The sequence below is a fragment of the Phyllostomus hastatus genome, unplaced genomic scaffold (genome assembly GCF_019186645.2).
Source record: "Phyllostomus hastatus isolate PE091 unplaced genomic scaffold, TTU_PhHast_1.1 phas_contig_86, whole genome shotgun sequence".
In the NCBI taxonomy this organism is placed as follows: domain Eukaryota; kingdom Metazoa; phylum Chordata; class Mammalia; order Chiroptera; family Phyllostomidae; genus Phyllostomus; species Phyllostomus hastatus.
The window spans coordinates 67,144,639-67,160,224 of NW_025333977.1; the positions used below are offsets into that span (position 1 = coordinate 67,144,639).

Here is a 15,586-nt window from a genome sequence, read left to right on the forward strand (position 1 = left end):
TAGCATCTATTTCTAACAATTTGTTATTTAATAATTTTCAATGAGAAAATGTGACATTTTTAGAGCATACATTAATTTCCATGATATGAATGCTATTTGGAGATTAGGAAATTCAGTCCAGACCTAATAAAAAAAACTTTACTACATTATATATTAAGTAAGATGCAACTATTTAACTTGTGTTTGTACAGACTGAAAACTCAACATTGAAATAAATTGACTGAAAATATCGAGTAAATCATAGTGACTAAAATCCAATTTCAAAGTTTAATACATTTCTTACTGAAAACTGAACATAAATGACTTTTGTTTTTATTTACATTTATATTTCCTCACAGGCATCTTAAATGCTGTGACTGGTTTCTTACTGACTCAAAAATAACATTTATGGTTCAGATATTCGCTAGTAGGTATGTCATTTTCATGAGGAAGTTATTACCCTGGATATAAATTTGCATGTGGTATACTGCATACTTGATTCCCAGAGAAAGAGCTACTTTTGTGAAACCCTTAAAGCACTCAAGTTTAATAAATTAATATGGTAGAGCATTAAGTGGTTTGCTTGTCAGTTATATTCTCTCTTTGCTTCAATTCCCTGCATACAACTGGTTAGATTAATGAATTTTTATAATGATCAAAATAAAAATCAAGCTTTATTCAAGTTAAAGGATATTAAAAGGACTGATTGAATTAATGTTTTAGAACATTGGTAATTAACTGAATTACTACTGTGAGTTTATAGCATTGAAAGGAAAAATGAAACAATCTAGAAGCCTGAATTCTGATAAAAATCATGTGTGAGCTTAGGCAAGTTCTTTAACTTCTCTGGGTTCCAGTTTTCTTATCACTATTGTTAAACAATTGCCCATATTCTATCGCATAAAAGTTATATACAACTAAACCTTCAGTAGCACAGAGAAGTGCTAATGAACTAACTGAATTAGTGTATTTTTAAAGGTTTCAAAAGGTTAGTGAAACATGCAGCCCATACAGTTTTTTTATTATATTTTATTGATTATGCTATTACAATTGCTCTGATTTTTCCTCCTTTGTCACCCTCCACCGAGCACCACTTACTCCCTCTGGCAATACACCCACCATTGTTCATGTGCATGGATCATGAATTTAACTTCTTTGGCTTTTACTCCACTTCCTATACTGTACTTTATATCCCCATGGCTATTCTATAACTACCTATTTATACTTCTTAATCCCCTTACCTCTTCACCCATGCTCCCCCAACCACCCCCCACCTGGCAACCATCGAAATGTTTTCCGTATCTGTGATCTGTCTCTGCTCTTCTTGTTTGCTTAGTTTGTTTTTTAGATTCAATTGTTGATAGATATGTATTTTTTCCATTTTATCATTCATAATTTTGATCTTCTTTTTCTTAAATTAGTCCCTTTCATATAATAGTGGTTTGGTGATGATGAACTCCTATAGTTTTCTCTTGTCTGGGAAGTTCTTTAACTGCCCTTCGATACTAAATGATAACTTTGCTGGGTAGGGCAATCCTCGCTGTAGGTCCCTGCTTTTCATGTCTCTGAATATTTCTTGCCAATCCCCTCTAGCCTACAGAGTTTCTTTTGAGAAGTCAGCTGATAGTCTTATGGGAACTCTCCTCTAGGTAACTATTTTCTCTTGCTACTTTTAACATTTCCTCTTTATCTTTAACCTTTGGCATTTTAATCATGATGTCTTGGATTGGGACTCTTCGCATCCATCTTGTTAGGGACTCTCTGAGCTTCCTGGGCTTTAATGTCTATTTCCTTCACCAGACTGAGGAAATTTTCTTTCATTATTTTTTTCAAATAGATTTCCAATTTCTTGGTCTTTCTCTTCTTCCTCTGTCACCCCTATGATGTGAATATTGGAACACTTGAAGTTGTCCCATAAGTCGCTTATACTATCCTCATTTTTTTAGATTCTTTTTCTTCTTGGTGTCCCAATTGCTTTTTTTTTTTTCCTTCTGTTCCAAATCATTGATTTGGTTCTCAACTTCATCCACTTTACTTACTCTACTCTTTTTTCCCTGTTAATTGTTCTTTATTTCAATTAGTGAATCCTTTATTTCTGACTGGCTCTTTTTTATGCTGTTGAAGTCCTCACTAATTTCCTTGAGCATCCTTATAACCAGTGTTTTGAACTCTGCGTCTGATAGATTGCTTATCTCCATTTTGTTTATCTTTCTTTCTGGAGTTTTGATCTGTTCTTTCATTTGGGCCATGTGTCTTTGTCTCCTTGTTTCGGCAGCCTCCCTGTGTTTGTTTCTATGTATTAAGTAGAGCTGCTGTGACTCCATGTCTTAGTAGTGTGGCCTAACGTAGTAGGTATCCTGTAGGGTCCAGTGGCACAGCCTCCCCTATGGCCCAAGCTGAGTACTTGAGGTATACCCTTTGTGCGGGCTGAGTACAACCTCCTGTTGTAGTTGAGCCTTGATTGCTATTGGCAGATCAATGGGAGGGATTTACCCAGGCCAGACACCTGCAAGGACTGGCTGTGACCACTGACCACCAATCTCCACCCTCCATGAGGATCAGCTGTGCAGGGGCAGAGTGGCGGTGCTCCAGTGTGGTCTGTAGCTGTCCACTGGGTGCACTGGCCCTGGGATTTCCTGAGTGGTGCAGGGAAAAGTCAGCCCTCACCTGTGTTTTGTCCAGGGCCTCCCTGCCTCAGCTATAAAGCAATCTGAGATGGCTGGTACTTGTTCTGGACTTAGAGATTCCCAGGCAAAGCCAAGCTGTGATTCTAGCTGGCTTCTGCTAGTGCTGGGCCTGAGGCTCAGTGAAGCCAGCTGTTGCTTATTTGATAGGACTTGGGAAGTTGTGAAGCAGGAGTCAAGACCAGCCATTCTTATGGAAAAGCAGCTTGGGTGAGCCCTTAAGTTGGGTGAGGCAGTCTCTGGCTATCTCCAAGGCAGGTCAAACAGTGTTAGCCAGGTTGATGGAGTCTTAGATATGGTACCAGCTTGCCAGCTCCACGGGGAAAGGTGTTAGAAAAGGGACAGTGGCCTCTGGTTGCCTTGAAGCCAGACACTTCAGTTTCTCCCTGTATACCACTAGTGCCTTTCAAGCTGCTACCCTAGTGCTGGAGCTTAAAGGGAGTGAGTTTTAGTAGGTGAGTCCATGTGCGTGTTCTTTAAGAGGAACTGCTTGGAGCTCCAGAAGTTTCTTCCACTCACTCAATCTCCACTAGTTTTTGCAGCCAAAAGTTGTAGGGACTTACCTTCCCATCATTGGAACCCTGGGCTTGGGAGCCTGGTATGGGGCTGGGAGTTCTCACTCTTGTGATATCCCTCCAGAATTTTTATCTATCACACATGGATGTGGGATCAGCCTGTTGTGTGGCTGCACTCCTCCTACCAGTCTGGATGGATGTGGTTTTTTCAATTCCATAGTTGTCAGACTTCCATTCAATCAATTTCTAACAGTTCTAAGTGATGGTTGTTCTATATTTTAGTTATAATTTTCATGTGGTTGTGCAAAAAGTTGAGCCATATCTGCCTACACTGCCATCTTGACTGGAAGGCGCAAAAAGTTTTAAGATATGATTTTGTCAATGAGAGAAGCAATATGTTGTTCCCATATGTTATATAGTTTTTTCATCAATAAAGGAAGCTTTTAAATATCATTTTCTTAATTACTGCCAGTCAAACATCTGAGTACTAAGCATGCACTTCCTTGTGCTGTAAAGGTGGAATTTTTAATAGTAAATTTGAATTAAGCAACATTAAATATAAAGACAATCATTCTTTTTTTTATCTGAGAAAATCTTTATTCCCCTTCACTTTTTAAAATTTATTGGGGCCCCAGCTCTTGTAGCTCAGTGGATTGAGCACATGCCTGTGAACCAAAGGGTCGCTGGTTCGATTCCCAGTCAGGGCACATGCCTGTGTTGTGGGCCAGGTCCCCAGTAGGGGGCACACAAGAGGCAACTACACATTGATGTTTCTCTCCCTCTCTGTCTCCCTCCCTTCTCCTCTATCTAAAAATAATTAAATAAAATCTTTACAAAAATAAAAATAAAATTTTTTTTATTTGGGTGACATTGGTTAATAAGATTATATACATTTCAAGTTTACAAGATGGTCGTTCTTAAAACAAATTACACCATAGTTTTTCCACTTTGTGGAAACAGGCACCAAAACTGTATGTAAAGCCTGACCAGTTGGTCAGTGTTCAAGGAAAGAAATTAGCAATTATATAAATAAAACCCATTAATCCATCTACTGATTTAATTGAAAATTAAACTTTTCAACACATATTTAATCTTAACAGATGGGATACTAAGAACTCTTTACTTTATTGGCATTTTTGTAAAAAGGAAGAAAGGCTTATGTTGTGGATTATGACTTTAATCTTCAACCCATCTTTTGGGCTTGCATCCTGTGTGCTCAATAAAGGGCAAATAGGATGGGCTTGTTGGTAGACAGTACCATATTTGCAAGCATATATTAAGTGGTAAAGTAATGTTGGTAATGAAATGTCACCCAGGGAAATTTTCATCATGTTTCTGTGTTTCAGCTTCTGACATGGCGGCGGAGCAGGGGCAGATTCTCGTGATAGCCACCGCGGCTGTTGGGGGATTCACTCTCCTCGTCATTCTTACTTTGTTCTTCTTAATCACTGGGAGGTAACAGACGTATACCAGATTATTTCCAAGATACGAGAATAACCATTTTTAATGCACTTTTTTCCAAATGTTTTAAAACAGAACAAAGCACACCTGAGAGAAAAAGGGATCAGGGAAGATTCACTATGAGAGTGAACTTTAAGATAACAGAACCACCCTGGCTAGTTCTCTGTATCAACAGGTCCCTGAAACGAAGCAACCGGAGACTTGATAAGAACACTTTGAGAACTGTGAATGATAGATTTGTACTTACCATAATAAGTTAATTCTCAGTTTTTCCTTTACTACAACCAAAGTATACCGTGAAAGGGATTTAAAGAAAATTCAACAGAGAGACCAAACTATTTATATGAAAATTCTTTGTAAACTTAGTGTTATAGATATGTGTTATTTTAATCTATTAAATATTGAAAGGATCTATATTGGAGTTACATTAATTGGTATTTTAAATCTAATATTTATTAAATTTAGAGTAATATGGATGAAAATTTAAAGTAACAATACATTTAGCATTGCAAAAGGCCTAGATTTCGATCCTGACTAGCTGACTAGCTTTACCTATCTAAACCTTAGATTTCATACATTTTATGTTCATTCACATCTCTGTATTGTTACTAGGTACTGACAATACAGAGATGTGAGTGAAGATAGTAAGTATAAAATTATTTAAAAGAATAAGTGTTACTTCTTCTTGAACCCTTGGTTTTAGGCCCAGACTTTTGTCAAAAATTGTGAATATCATCAGATCATCATATTTTCATTCCTACAAGAGGTGGAATATTCCTTCAGGATTATCAATTCAGAAACAAAGGAACACCTCGAGAGTTTTCCCAATAATCTGAAATATACATCCTAAAAAATACCAATGTCATGACTTAAATCTATATTAAGAATGTCAGTCAAACAATACACATCCATGCTGACTGCCACTAAAGTGCCCTGTACTGGAATACCCTAATATTTAACAGTGAGCAGAAGAAACAAATAACTGCCTTCAGCGGCGGTAGTTCAGTGAACTAGAAACAACCTTTGTGTTATTTATTTTTAAAATTCTACTTATATACATAATTTATTAAAATTTATTTGAAATGGCAGAGGATATGCATATATTAAAATTGTTATCTATACTTTTGACAGCAGATGAAGGTTAGAGATCAATAAACTGACAGTACTTAGAGGGCACTTACCAAGTGTAGGTTCCTGACAAAATGTAATTACCACCTATCAAGAGTGTACCCAATTTAATTGTAACAAGCCTACTTTTACAGAACTTACCAAGAACAAAGAAAGACATGAACAGTCCAATGTGCTAAAGTTAAAATGGTGACTTCTTTATGAAATGAACTGTAAAAGGGACACATTCATCCTATGTTAACTTAAAATTTTCATGTATACGAACAGATATAGTATGTCTCTTATGAGTAACAGTGTCCCTGAATTACTGCTTTGCCAGGGTCTGATTAGCTGATAAAAGAATGCTAGCTATAACTGTATGTAACAGCAGTGTCATTTATCCCCAATTTATACACACACACACATGCACACACATATGGGAGAATGTAGGAATAATTATAAGTTCATCGAATAAAAGTACCAGTGTGAGCATACCATGGCACCACCATCGGTTACTGTCGTCCAGCACTCTCCTCTTTCTCCCTCTACGCCGACAGCTAACCTCTGACAGCTTCTTGCCATCATCACAGCTTTAACACAATCATCTTTACAGTGGGCAGAAAGCAAATTTTGATGTCTCTAAACCAGCTAACCATTAGGTAGAAAGCAAAATATTCAATGCTATAGCCTACAAATAGCGAAATTCTAAATCACTAACAGAGGTCAACTGGTTATTAAAAAATTAAAAACAAATAAATAAAACCCTACACATCCTCGTGAATAAATCCTGTTTGCTTATTTTTTAAAAGTTAGAATTTCTCTGACCCTATCTAGTGTTTTCTTGCAAGAAGAGGGATTAAAAGATAACAATGCCTAGGAAAGGGGAAAAAATGCCAGTGGTAAATGTGGCAACTCTGAAGAAAGGAAGGAAGGGAAAATAATAGCATTTTGGTGCATGTAAAGTCACTATGACAACTTGGTGAGATTTAAATAACCAAAATGCCAACATTTTATTGGTTGTTACATGTTTGGTAAATGTTATTAAAGAAAAAGTAGAAGAATAAAACTTACTCTGTTTTCATTGTCATTTACAACACAAGTACTGCCTGTGCATTATAAATTTGGAGGCATTAATATCTTGATAATACTCTATTTTTCATGGAGTAGTACATAATTTAAGACAATCAGTTTGGAGCCTAGAAATATTATTCAGTTATTAAAGTAAAATGAAGTCCTATAAGGTAACCTTAACTCCAAAGACACAAATTATATTGTTAACTAGATTGTGATCATTTAGATATGATGGTTACTTTGATTCAGAAAGATTCATATTTTCTTATTTGAAAGTTTCTTTGAAAAAGTTTGGGGTATTTTCTCAAGTATGATTTTATTTAAAAACAGTGTCATTTATCCCCAATTTAAAAAATGACTCTAACTCATAAGGAAATTGATCTCAATGACATTTTTAATAGTAATTCAATCTATGTCAAGCTTGATACATTTTTAAAATTTTTAATTTTATTTATATGTATTTGTAAAGTAGGAGTTAAGGTCTTATTTTCTCATGGAGTATATAGTATTTCAGCAAATGATATAAAGAGCACATACACATATGGGAAAGCATTTTATTAACATATCAGAAAATATTGCCTTGGCATAAAAACAGGCATATAGATCAATGGAATGGAATAGAGAGTCCAGAAATAAACCCACACCTATTTCAACAATTGATATTTGACAAAGGAGGCCAGAATATACAATGGTGTAAAGACAGTCTATTCAATAAATGGAGTTAGGGAAATTGGACAGGTGCATAAATGAAACTAGACCACCTTCTTGCACCACATACAAGAATATACTCAAACCGCATTTAGGATTTATGTGTAAGACTCAATACCATAAAAATCCTAGAGGTAAACATAGGAAGGAAAATTTCAGATGTTTCTCTTAGAAATATTTTTTCTTATATATCTCCTTGGGCAAGAGAAACAAAAGAACAAATAAAGCAATGGGACTACATCAAACTAAAAAGCTTTTGCACAGCAAAGGAAATCATCTACAAAAAGGAAAGACAATCCACTGAGTGGGCAATGTGTTCACCAATGATATATTTGAAAAGGTGTTAATATGCAAAATTTATAAAGAACTCTTACAACTCAACACCAACCCCCACAAACAATCCAATTAAAAAATGGGCAAAGAACCTAAATAGACACTTCTCCAAAAAGGATATACAGATGGACAATATATATGAAGAGATACTCAAAGTCACTAATCCTCAGAAAAAAATGCAAATTAAAACCACAATGAGATATCACCTCACACCTATCAGAATGGCTATCATCAATAAATCAAAAACAAGCACTGGCAAGGATGTGGAGAAAAGGGAAACCTCGTGAACTGTTGGTGGGAATGCAAAATGGCACAGCCATTGTGGAAAATAGTATGGAGATTCCTAAAAAAAAAAAAATGGAACTGCCTTATGACCTAGGAATTCCACTTCTGGATATGTGTCCAAAGGAAGCCAAAACACTAATTTGAAATAATATACACACCCCTATGTTCATTGCAGGGTTATTTACAATCACCAAGATATGGAAAGTACCCAAGTGCCCATCAGTAGATGAGTGGATAAAAAAACTGTGGTTCATCTAGTCAACAAAATATTACTTGGCCATTAAAAAGAAATTGTACCATTTATGACAGCATGGAGGGACCTATAAGTTATTATGCTAAGTGAAATAAGTCAGTGAGAGAAAGACAAACTCCACATGATTTCACATATATGTGAAATCCATAGAACAATGTAAATGAACAAACAAAATAGAAATAGACTCACAGATACAGAGAACAGACTGATGGTTGCCAGAGGGTAGGGGGCTAGGGGACTGGGTGAAAATGCGAAAGGATTGAGAAGTACAAAATAGTTGCAGAGATGTAAACTACAGCATAGGAAATAGAGTCATTAATATTATAATAACTATGTATGGTGCCTGTTGGCTATTGGAACTATCAGGTGGACACTTTATAAAGTGTATGATTGGCTAACCACTATGCTCTACACCTAAAACCAATACAAAACAATATTGAGTATAAACTGTAATCAAAAATCTTTTAAAAATAAATGAAATTTTTAAAAAAACAAAATATTGCCTTACATAAATATGACAAACTGAAAAGAAAACTTTACAGTCCTTGAAGGTTACGTAAGTTTGGCCTAATGAACTTGACAGACGGGGTCAAATGTTATCTTTTCCTGAAGCAGAATTTGAATACTACTTAGAAAATTGAAGAATGAAGAAAAGTTTGTCCTAAATTATTAACTTCCAGTTTTTATGCTTGCCAGTTTATATGACACTGGAAACATTGTACATGCTGAGGGAAACTATTGTAATTGTGTAAGATAAAAATAATTCATTTTGAAATATCTCTTAAGCACTTTGGTAGGGGAGCATTTATTGGAATTATTCTATGAAAACTATAAGACATTTCTGAATAAATACTGAACTTGCCACAGGCTTTGAAGCAACATTCACCTTCGAGGAACGGACTATGTGCCACAGATGTATTCTGTTCAACCATTTGGAATTAGTGATTTGGTGAACTGTCACGTCAGATGGATGTTGATGAATTTATTCATGTTTAGGGAGTCATGGGAAATAAGCAGCTGCTTCTGTTCTTCAGAGCAGGATTATCCCAAGAGCAAGCAGAACATGCCTCCACCAAATTTCTGACATTAAAAAAAAATCATATCATTTAGCAGTGAAACTAGAAGATAGTTGCCTTAATGTCTAATACTCTGACTCACAACCATTTATTCATTTTGACTTTTAATTCGTTTCACTACTCTAGCTATTAGAAGTCGTATAAGGAAGGACATGATGTTCACTGCTGATTATAAAATATTCTCTAAGATCCCTATCCTCTGGATCAATCAGTCCACTTGGGAGTATTTTATTTTTATCTGGGACTAAGTTTGATACACATTTAAAAAAAAAACCTGTGGAGTATTTTCACATTTTATAAAAATGTTCTTGAAAGGGCCCTTGAGTGATATGTATTTTATTTGCCTTTGGTTCTCATCCAGCATATTCTAAAAAAAAGATTCTGTTTACTTTTTGAAAAGGTGCCAGTGGTACATAAAGGCAAAAATGAAGTCAGAAGAGAAGAGACGAAACCATTTACAGAATGGGCATTGTAAGTAGTGAAGTGACTTTCTTCCATTATTTTATATTGTTCCAGCAATTCAAGAGTCCCTTGTAAACTTGGATCAGTGAGTTAAGAAATCCACAAAATTTACTTCCAACTTTTCATCTGGTTTCCAGGTTTGTTAGTGGAAAGTACACCTGCTTCTCATTAAATGATATTGCTTTTCTCCTAATTCTGCTGGCTGAAAAATGTGACTGACTGAATATGCTAAAAATACAAGATGACTGATTATATCTAGTTATTTACCACTCACAATGTCCCCAGCACGTGAGCTGGTTTTATTTAGTGGAGCATTAGCCACAGGAATATTATGGAATTGTTATTCCTTCGTGTAGGAACTGTCATTTAAACATATAACAAATCAATTTGCAGTTCATTAACACTAAAAAAGAAAATCAGCTCCTTAACTCTTAGAATATGTATGAAATCCTTGAGCTGACTACAAGGTTATATCCATTTGCAGGATCTCTTCCCAAGCAAGCTATAATTACCACTAGAGTTGGTTAGATAATTGCCACCCTCCCCTCCTCAACGCCCACCTTCACCTCCACCTCCAAGTGGCAAACTACTTTGTCAAGGCAATTCCTCTGTAGTGAGATGCTGAATTAACAAGAAAGGAATGTTCTCTAATTAACCACAGTGTAGAGATAATATGTGAGGCACGCTGTTTAACTATTTAAGCTCATCTTCTACTTCATATTGAGCCAAATGAATAATGGAATTTTAAAACCATATCACCATCCAGGGGAAGGAAGGGATATAAGTGAGGAAATGGCAAACTAGAGGAATAATTTAGGACTATTTCTAAGACTCACGTGATTCTCAAAGAGTGGTCTAAGGACCATCAGCATTAGAATATTCCATCCTCACCAAGTTCTGATTCAGAAGGTCCAGGGTAGGGCCAAGACATATACATTTTTAGCAAACCGTCCCAGGTTGTTCTGTTGTGCAATTAGTTTGAGGTTCACTACACGGGCAGGTAAGAGGTGGCTGATACCAGGCATGGAATGATCTGCAAATGCTGTAAACAAATGCAGAAACCTGGATCCAAACACCTGGACAGATAGCTTATGCTGAGTAACCTTAAGATTCACTGCGGGACATTTAGAAGTGAAATGCAGAAGAAAGAGATGCTCCTGAAATATTTATGATCTCCTTCCCAACTAGCAGTTTTGCATAAACTAAACCAGGTGGGCTCAGCAAGAAGCAATGAAAATAACCTGAGGCAGCCATGAGATGGAAGAAAGATAAACCAATGTTTTAAAAAGACTTGGCTAAGTTAAGTGAGTAACCAGAGAGTCAATATTAGAACTAAGTTTGGGTTTGTTTGTTTGTTTTCTCTTTACTACGTATATTGTGTTTATAAGGTAAAAAAAAGTGATATTAACTACTCAGTTTATTCCTTAGAAGTGTGTACCACTTTAAATAATTGGTTGAATTGTTAAAACCATGTATGAGTTACTAAATAATACATGTTATCTGTGCCAAAAGTAATATTATCAATTAGATACTATTAATATCTAGTAGTAGCCACTGAATTTGAGTTTATAGTATTTCAATTGAAATCACAGCTCCTACTAAATTATAAAAAAGTCATATAAACTATAAACAAGAGGTATAGATTATCTGTTCTCCTTTCCTCCAATCTAAAACTTGCAAAGTGAAAAAAAGCATAGTATTTCAGAATCATTTTCAGGTTCACTGGTGCTGTTTTGAGAAGTACTAATCTCATGGGTGCATATCCAGTACTAGAAGACAGTAGGCAAAAAGTAATAAAAGAAGGCAGCAGGGATAGAAGAACTCATGAAGCAAACTATTGCTAAAAATGGGCATTTCCTTACCTCTTTTAAACTTACTTTATTATCTTTGCTTTTGAGATTTTTCTTGAAAGGGAATGTTTCTAAGGAAACCTAGACAACACTTACCTCAGAGTATTGTATGGCTTTCAAAATCAAACAACAAAACCAAATATTATCCACTATGGTACATATTTGCATTGATTTTTTAATCCTTGCTGATTCATATCCAATAATAATTTATATTTAATATCATATCTATGCAAAGGCCAAAAGGTTTGTAGGTGCTTATTACCTATAAAGCCATACACAAAGTATTTGGTAATTACAAAGATGAATAAAAAAGTCTCCTGTCTGTCTGGAACTAGAAATATGATGTGGAAAACACAAACCAATGAGCAAAATAGAGGAATAACCACAGGCAGTCTGTGACTTCTTCTGATACTGAGGAAGTTGCAAATGAATATGCAACCACTGTATTCAAGTTTTCCAGCCATGCCTGTCTTCACTGCCCTCTCCCCACCCTCCAGCAGTGAGCACTCCCCTCACTCCTCCCCCCACCAGAGAAACAGTAGCAGCTACACAGCCAAAGACCAGATATGTGCCTTTGATTCCTACCCCTTCCTTCCAGGATAGACAGGTGATCCTTCTCAGGACCATTTATTCTGGCCATGGAAGCAACTACAAGGACACAGAAAAAGGCTATTACTTGTTGTCATCTTCCGACACTGTGCCATGGGGTCTGTTTTTTACTGCCTAAGAGTTTCTGGAAGAGGAGAGACCACAAGACTCGGGCATAAGTTCAGGAAAACCTAGGGCCTTAGAGTAAAAAGATCCAAGATGGGCATTAATAACAGGCTTGCTTTGCGGGGCGTGGGGGGGCGGGGTGCGGGTAGTGGGGGGGGGCATGTTCATGCCTCATTTCCCCCATGCCCTGAGCTAGATTGGTTGTGAAATGTATGGGTTGTCAGTAGGTAAGTGAGCTGATTAGACTTTTTACAGAAATATAATAAAAATGTGTTTTCTAGAAACCCTCAGTTTACTTTTTATTAAACTACCAGGTCATTTTACATTAACAGTAAATAAAATATTTTATTCCAAGTACTCAAAGCTTTGATGGAGTTGGGGCAGATTGGGAAGGGACAGAAAAAGAAAAATGAATTGAATTTAAGTAATTAACAAGAATGAGTACTTCAGTGTGACTCCTCCCTTTAAATATTCACTATTCACAAGATGTGTAATTACAAAAAAAAAGCTCTTAAACTAAAACAATCTTTTATTTTGTTGCAGTACGCTTCCCAGGAATTAAAACCTACATAGATCCAGACACCTATGAGGACCCATCCCTAGCAGTTCATGAATTTGCAAAGGAGATTGATCCCTCAAGGATTCGCATTGAGAGAGTCATTGGAGCAGGTAAACGTAAAAGCTACACTTTTGACAATATGATTCCTTAATGGTTTAACTGGTTTATCAATAAAAATATTTCAAATCTTAGCAGTTTTAGTCATTGAAAAAATTTAAGAAATCAGAAGTTATGTTTGTTAGGTAGCCAAGGTGGCCAGGAAAGGATAGGGTGCAAAAAGGTCCAACTAGGGACTTTTATTCAAGTCAGTACGATCAGGGGGGCTGAGTCCAAGCAGACTACAGCAGAAAGGAAAAGGGTAGAAGGGTTTTTAAGTGTGTGTAGCAGACCCCTGGGGAGGGTGGGTCACCCTGCTGTTCTGCCCCAGGTGTCCTGGATATAAGTGTTTGCAAGACAACATCCTCTCATCAGGGATGGCTGATTTGGGACAGAAAGTCCGAAAGATTTGTGGGCTTTGCCTCTGGGAAAAGCTGGAAGGAGAGGGGAGGGGCAGTGAGGATTCAACCTGTGTACAGCAGGGTGCCAGTGGTTGTGCCTCAGTTGCTTCTGATAACTGGGAATCTTATGGCCAGGTATTTAGCTGGTGATGCACACCCTCTTTATTCCAGCACAGATGGTGGCTTAGGTCCTCCATGTCCTGGTACATTCTAACAAAGCTGTTTTTTTAACGTATTTTATGTGCCTTAATTCAGGTTCCAAACAATGAGAAAATTCAGAAACGTTACTTTTAACACCTTGTAGTCTTCTTTCAATATGGAGATAAATTACAATAAAATTAAAGTAATTCAGGAATTTATTTTTAAAAATGTAACTTAAGGAGTTTGTCACAGGTTATTATAGATTTACTCAAAGCCCAACATCTATAGATACATACTATAATTAGTATTAACATTGATGATCTTGAGGCTTTGCAAGATCCAAAAGTATTCTGAGAATCATTGAGTATAATATCATGATCAATATAGTTTTACATCATTTTAATGAAAGTTAGTAATTTTCCATATGTAGAATGTTCAGACACTAAGAACACTGTATTATTCAACTATTCTGGATAAAGATAAACTCATTTCGAATCAGCCTTCAAAAATGTATTCTGTGTATTAAGGCAGAGGCTAAGCCAATTATAATCACAAAGAGACCCCAGAATATTTATTCCTCTTTGAAGTCCTTGACTCAAGGTGAGGGATCCATGCTGGCAGGGGAGTTCTCATTCAGGTCTGAAAGGACCAGAGTTGCTTCTACTCTTCGCTCTGCCTTCCCCTAGTCTATCATCCTCCTCTGAATAGTCAACGTTGGCTCACCAGCACATCTCTCTTCCAGCCTATAAGAAGAAGGAAAGAGTTCAGTCTTTTTGCCTTTATCTTTACAGCAATTACCTGGAAATTGCAAACATGTCTATTTGCATCTCAATGGTCCAAATACAATAACATGGACACGCAAACACAAGAGAGTTTGGAAATAAAATCTGGGACTAGGCAACTATAATGCAACTAAAAGTGCAGAGAGGGAATAAATTACTAAACCAAGAAGAGAAACTGGATTCTGAAAGAGGATGTATGTCTCCTCTGGGTGCAGGATATCTGTGTGAAACTTTGGACAGAGCAGAACACAGCAAAGCATGGCCATTCCAGCCAGGTACCATATCTAAGTGAAGGCCAAAGAGCGGAGCTGATTATCCCTTGTCCCTTTCAAAGCTCTTCTTCACCAGAAGGACCAGCTAAATAATTAGCAGGGACCGGTGCAAAATGCAAATGTACAGTCCCTTGTTGAAAAGTGATTAAGAGTTGTAAGATCACTCCAATGGAGCATTAAACAACTGGTGGGGCCCTTTTAAGCTCAAGGCTCTGCATGGCTATTCCCACTGAGCTGACTATGTTTCCAGGAGCACAGAGAACCAGCACTATCTCCAGAATTCCAAAGACATTTGTGGCGAGTCCCCTGTATCACTTGATTCCTATCACAGTGGATCATCTCATGTCCTCCATGGCCAGGTGTCCCTCTGAAAGCTGACACAAGGGTCCTCTACATTTGATCCGAATGCTTGCAGCCAAAAGGAGACTGTCATTATCAGAAAGATTAAGAACCTGTAATACAACTTCTATCCTCTTCTACTAAATATAAAGAACACCAGCAGGCTTTGAAGTTATAATTGAACAATTGAATTGTATTCATGTAGTCTGAGGGTTCTTTTTCTTAAGACAGCAGAGGAAGAGAGAAGAAATGAAGTCGAATAATTTCATCACACCGTGTCTTTGGCTTTCTCCCTCTGACATGTTCCGTTATACTGCAGTGTTCCACACTCTCATAGATGCAGCAGAAGCATTTCCTCTCATGGCCCTCTGTGCAGAAACTAAACACTAGTGTCTGAAATCATATTAAGAAATAAAGTCAAATATCTAAAGTGTAAACAAAGAAATTAAATTTTTCTTCAGTTTTGGGGTTTTTTTCAGCTAAAATATAAATTTTGTC

General features: G+C 36.7%; 1 protein-coding gene across 1 annotated transcript in view; it reads left to right on the forward strand.

Moving 5' to 3' along the window:
• LOC123826934 (ephrin type-A receptor 6) overlaps window positions 1-15,586 on the forward strand; it is a 912,013-nt gene that overhangs the window by 631,929 nt on the left and 264,498 nt on the right. Inside the window, exons 8-10 of the mRNA XM_045851150.1 lie at window positions 4,525-4,633; window positions 9,873-9,943; window positions 13,042-13,167. Of these exons, the coding sequence (XP_045707106.1) occupies window positions 4,525-4,633; window positions 9,873-9,943; window positions 13,042-13,167 (306 nt within the window). The remainder of the gene's footprint in view (window positions 1-4,524; window positions 4,634-9,872; window positions 9,944-13,041; window positions 13,168-15,586) is intronic.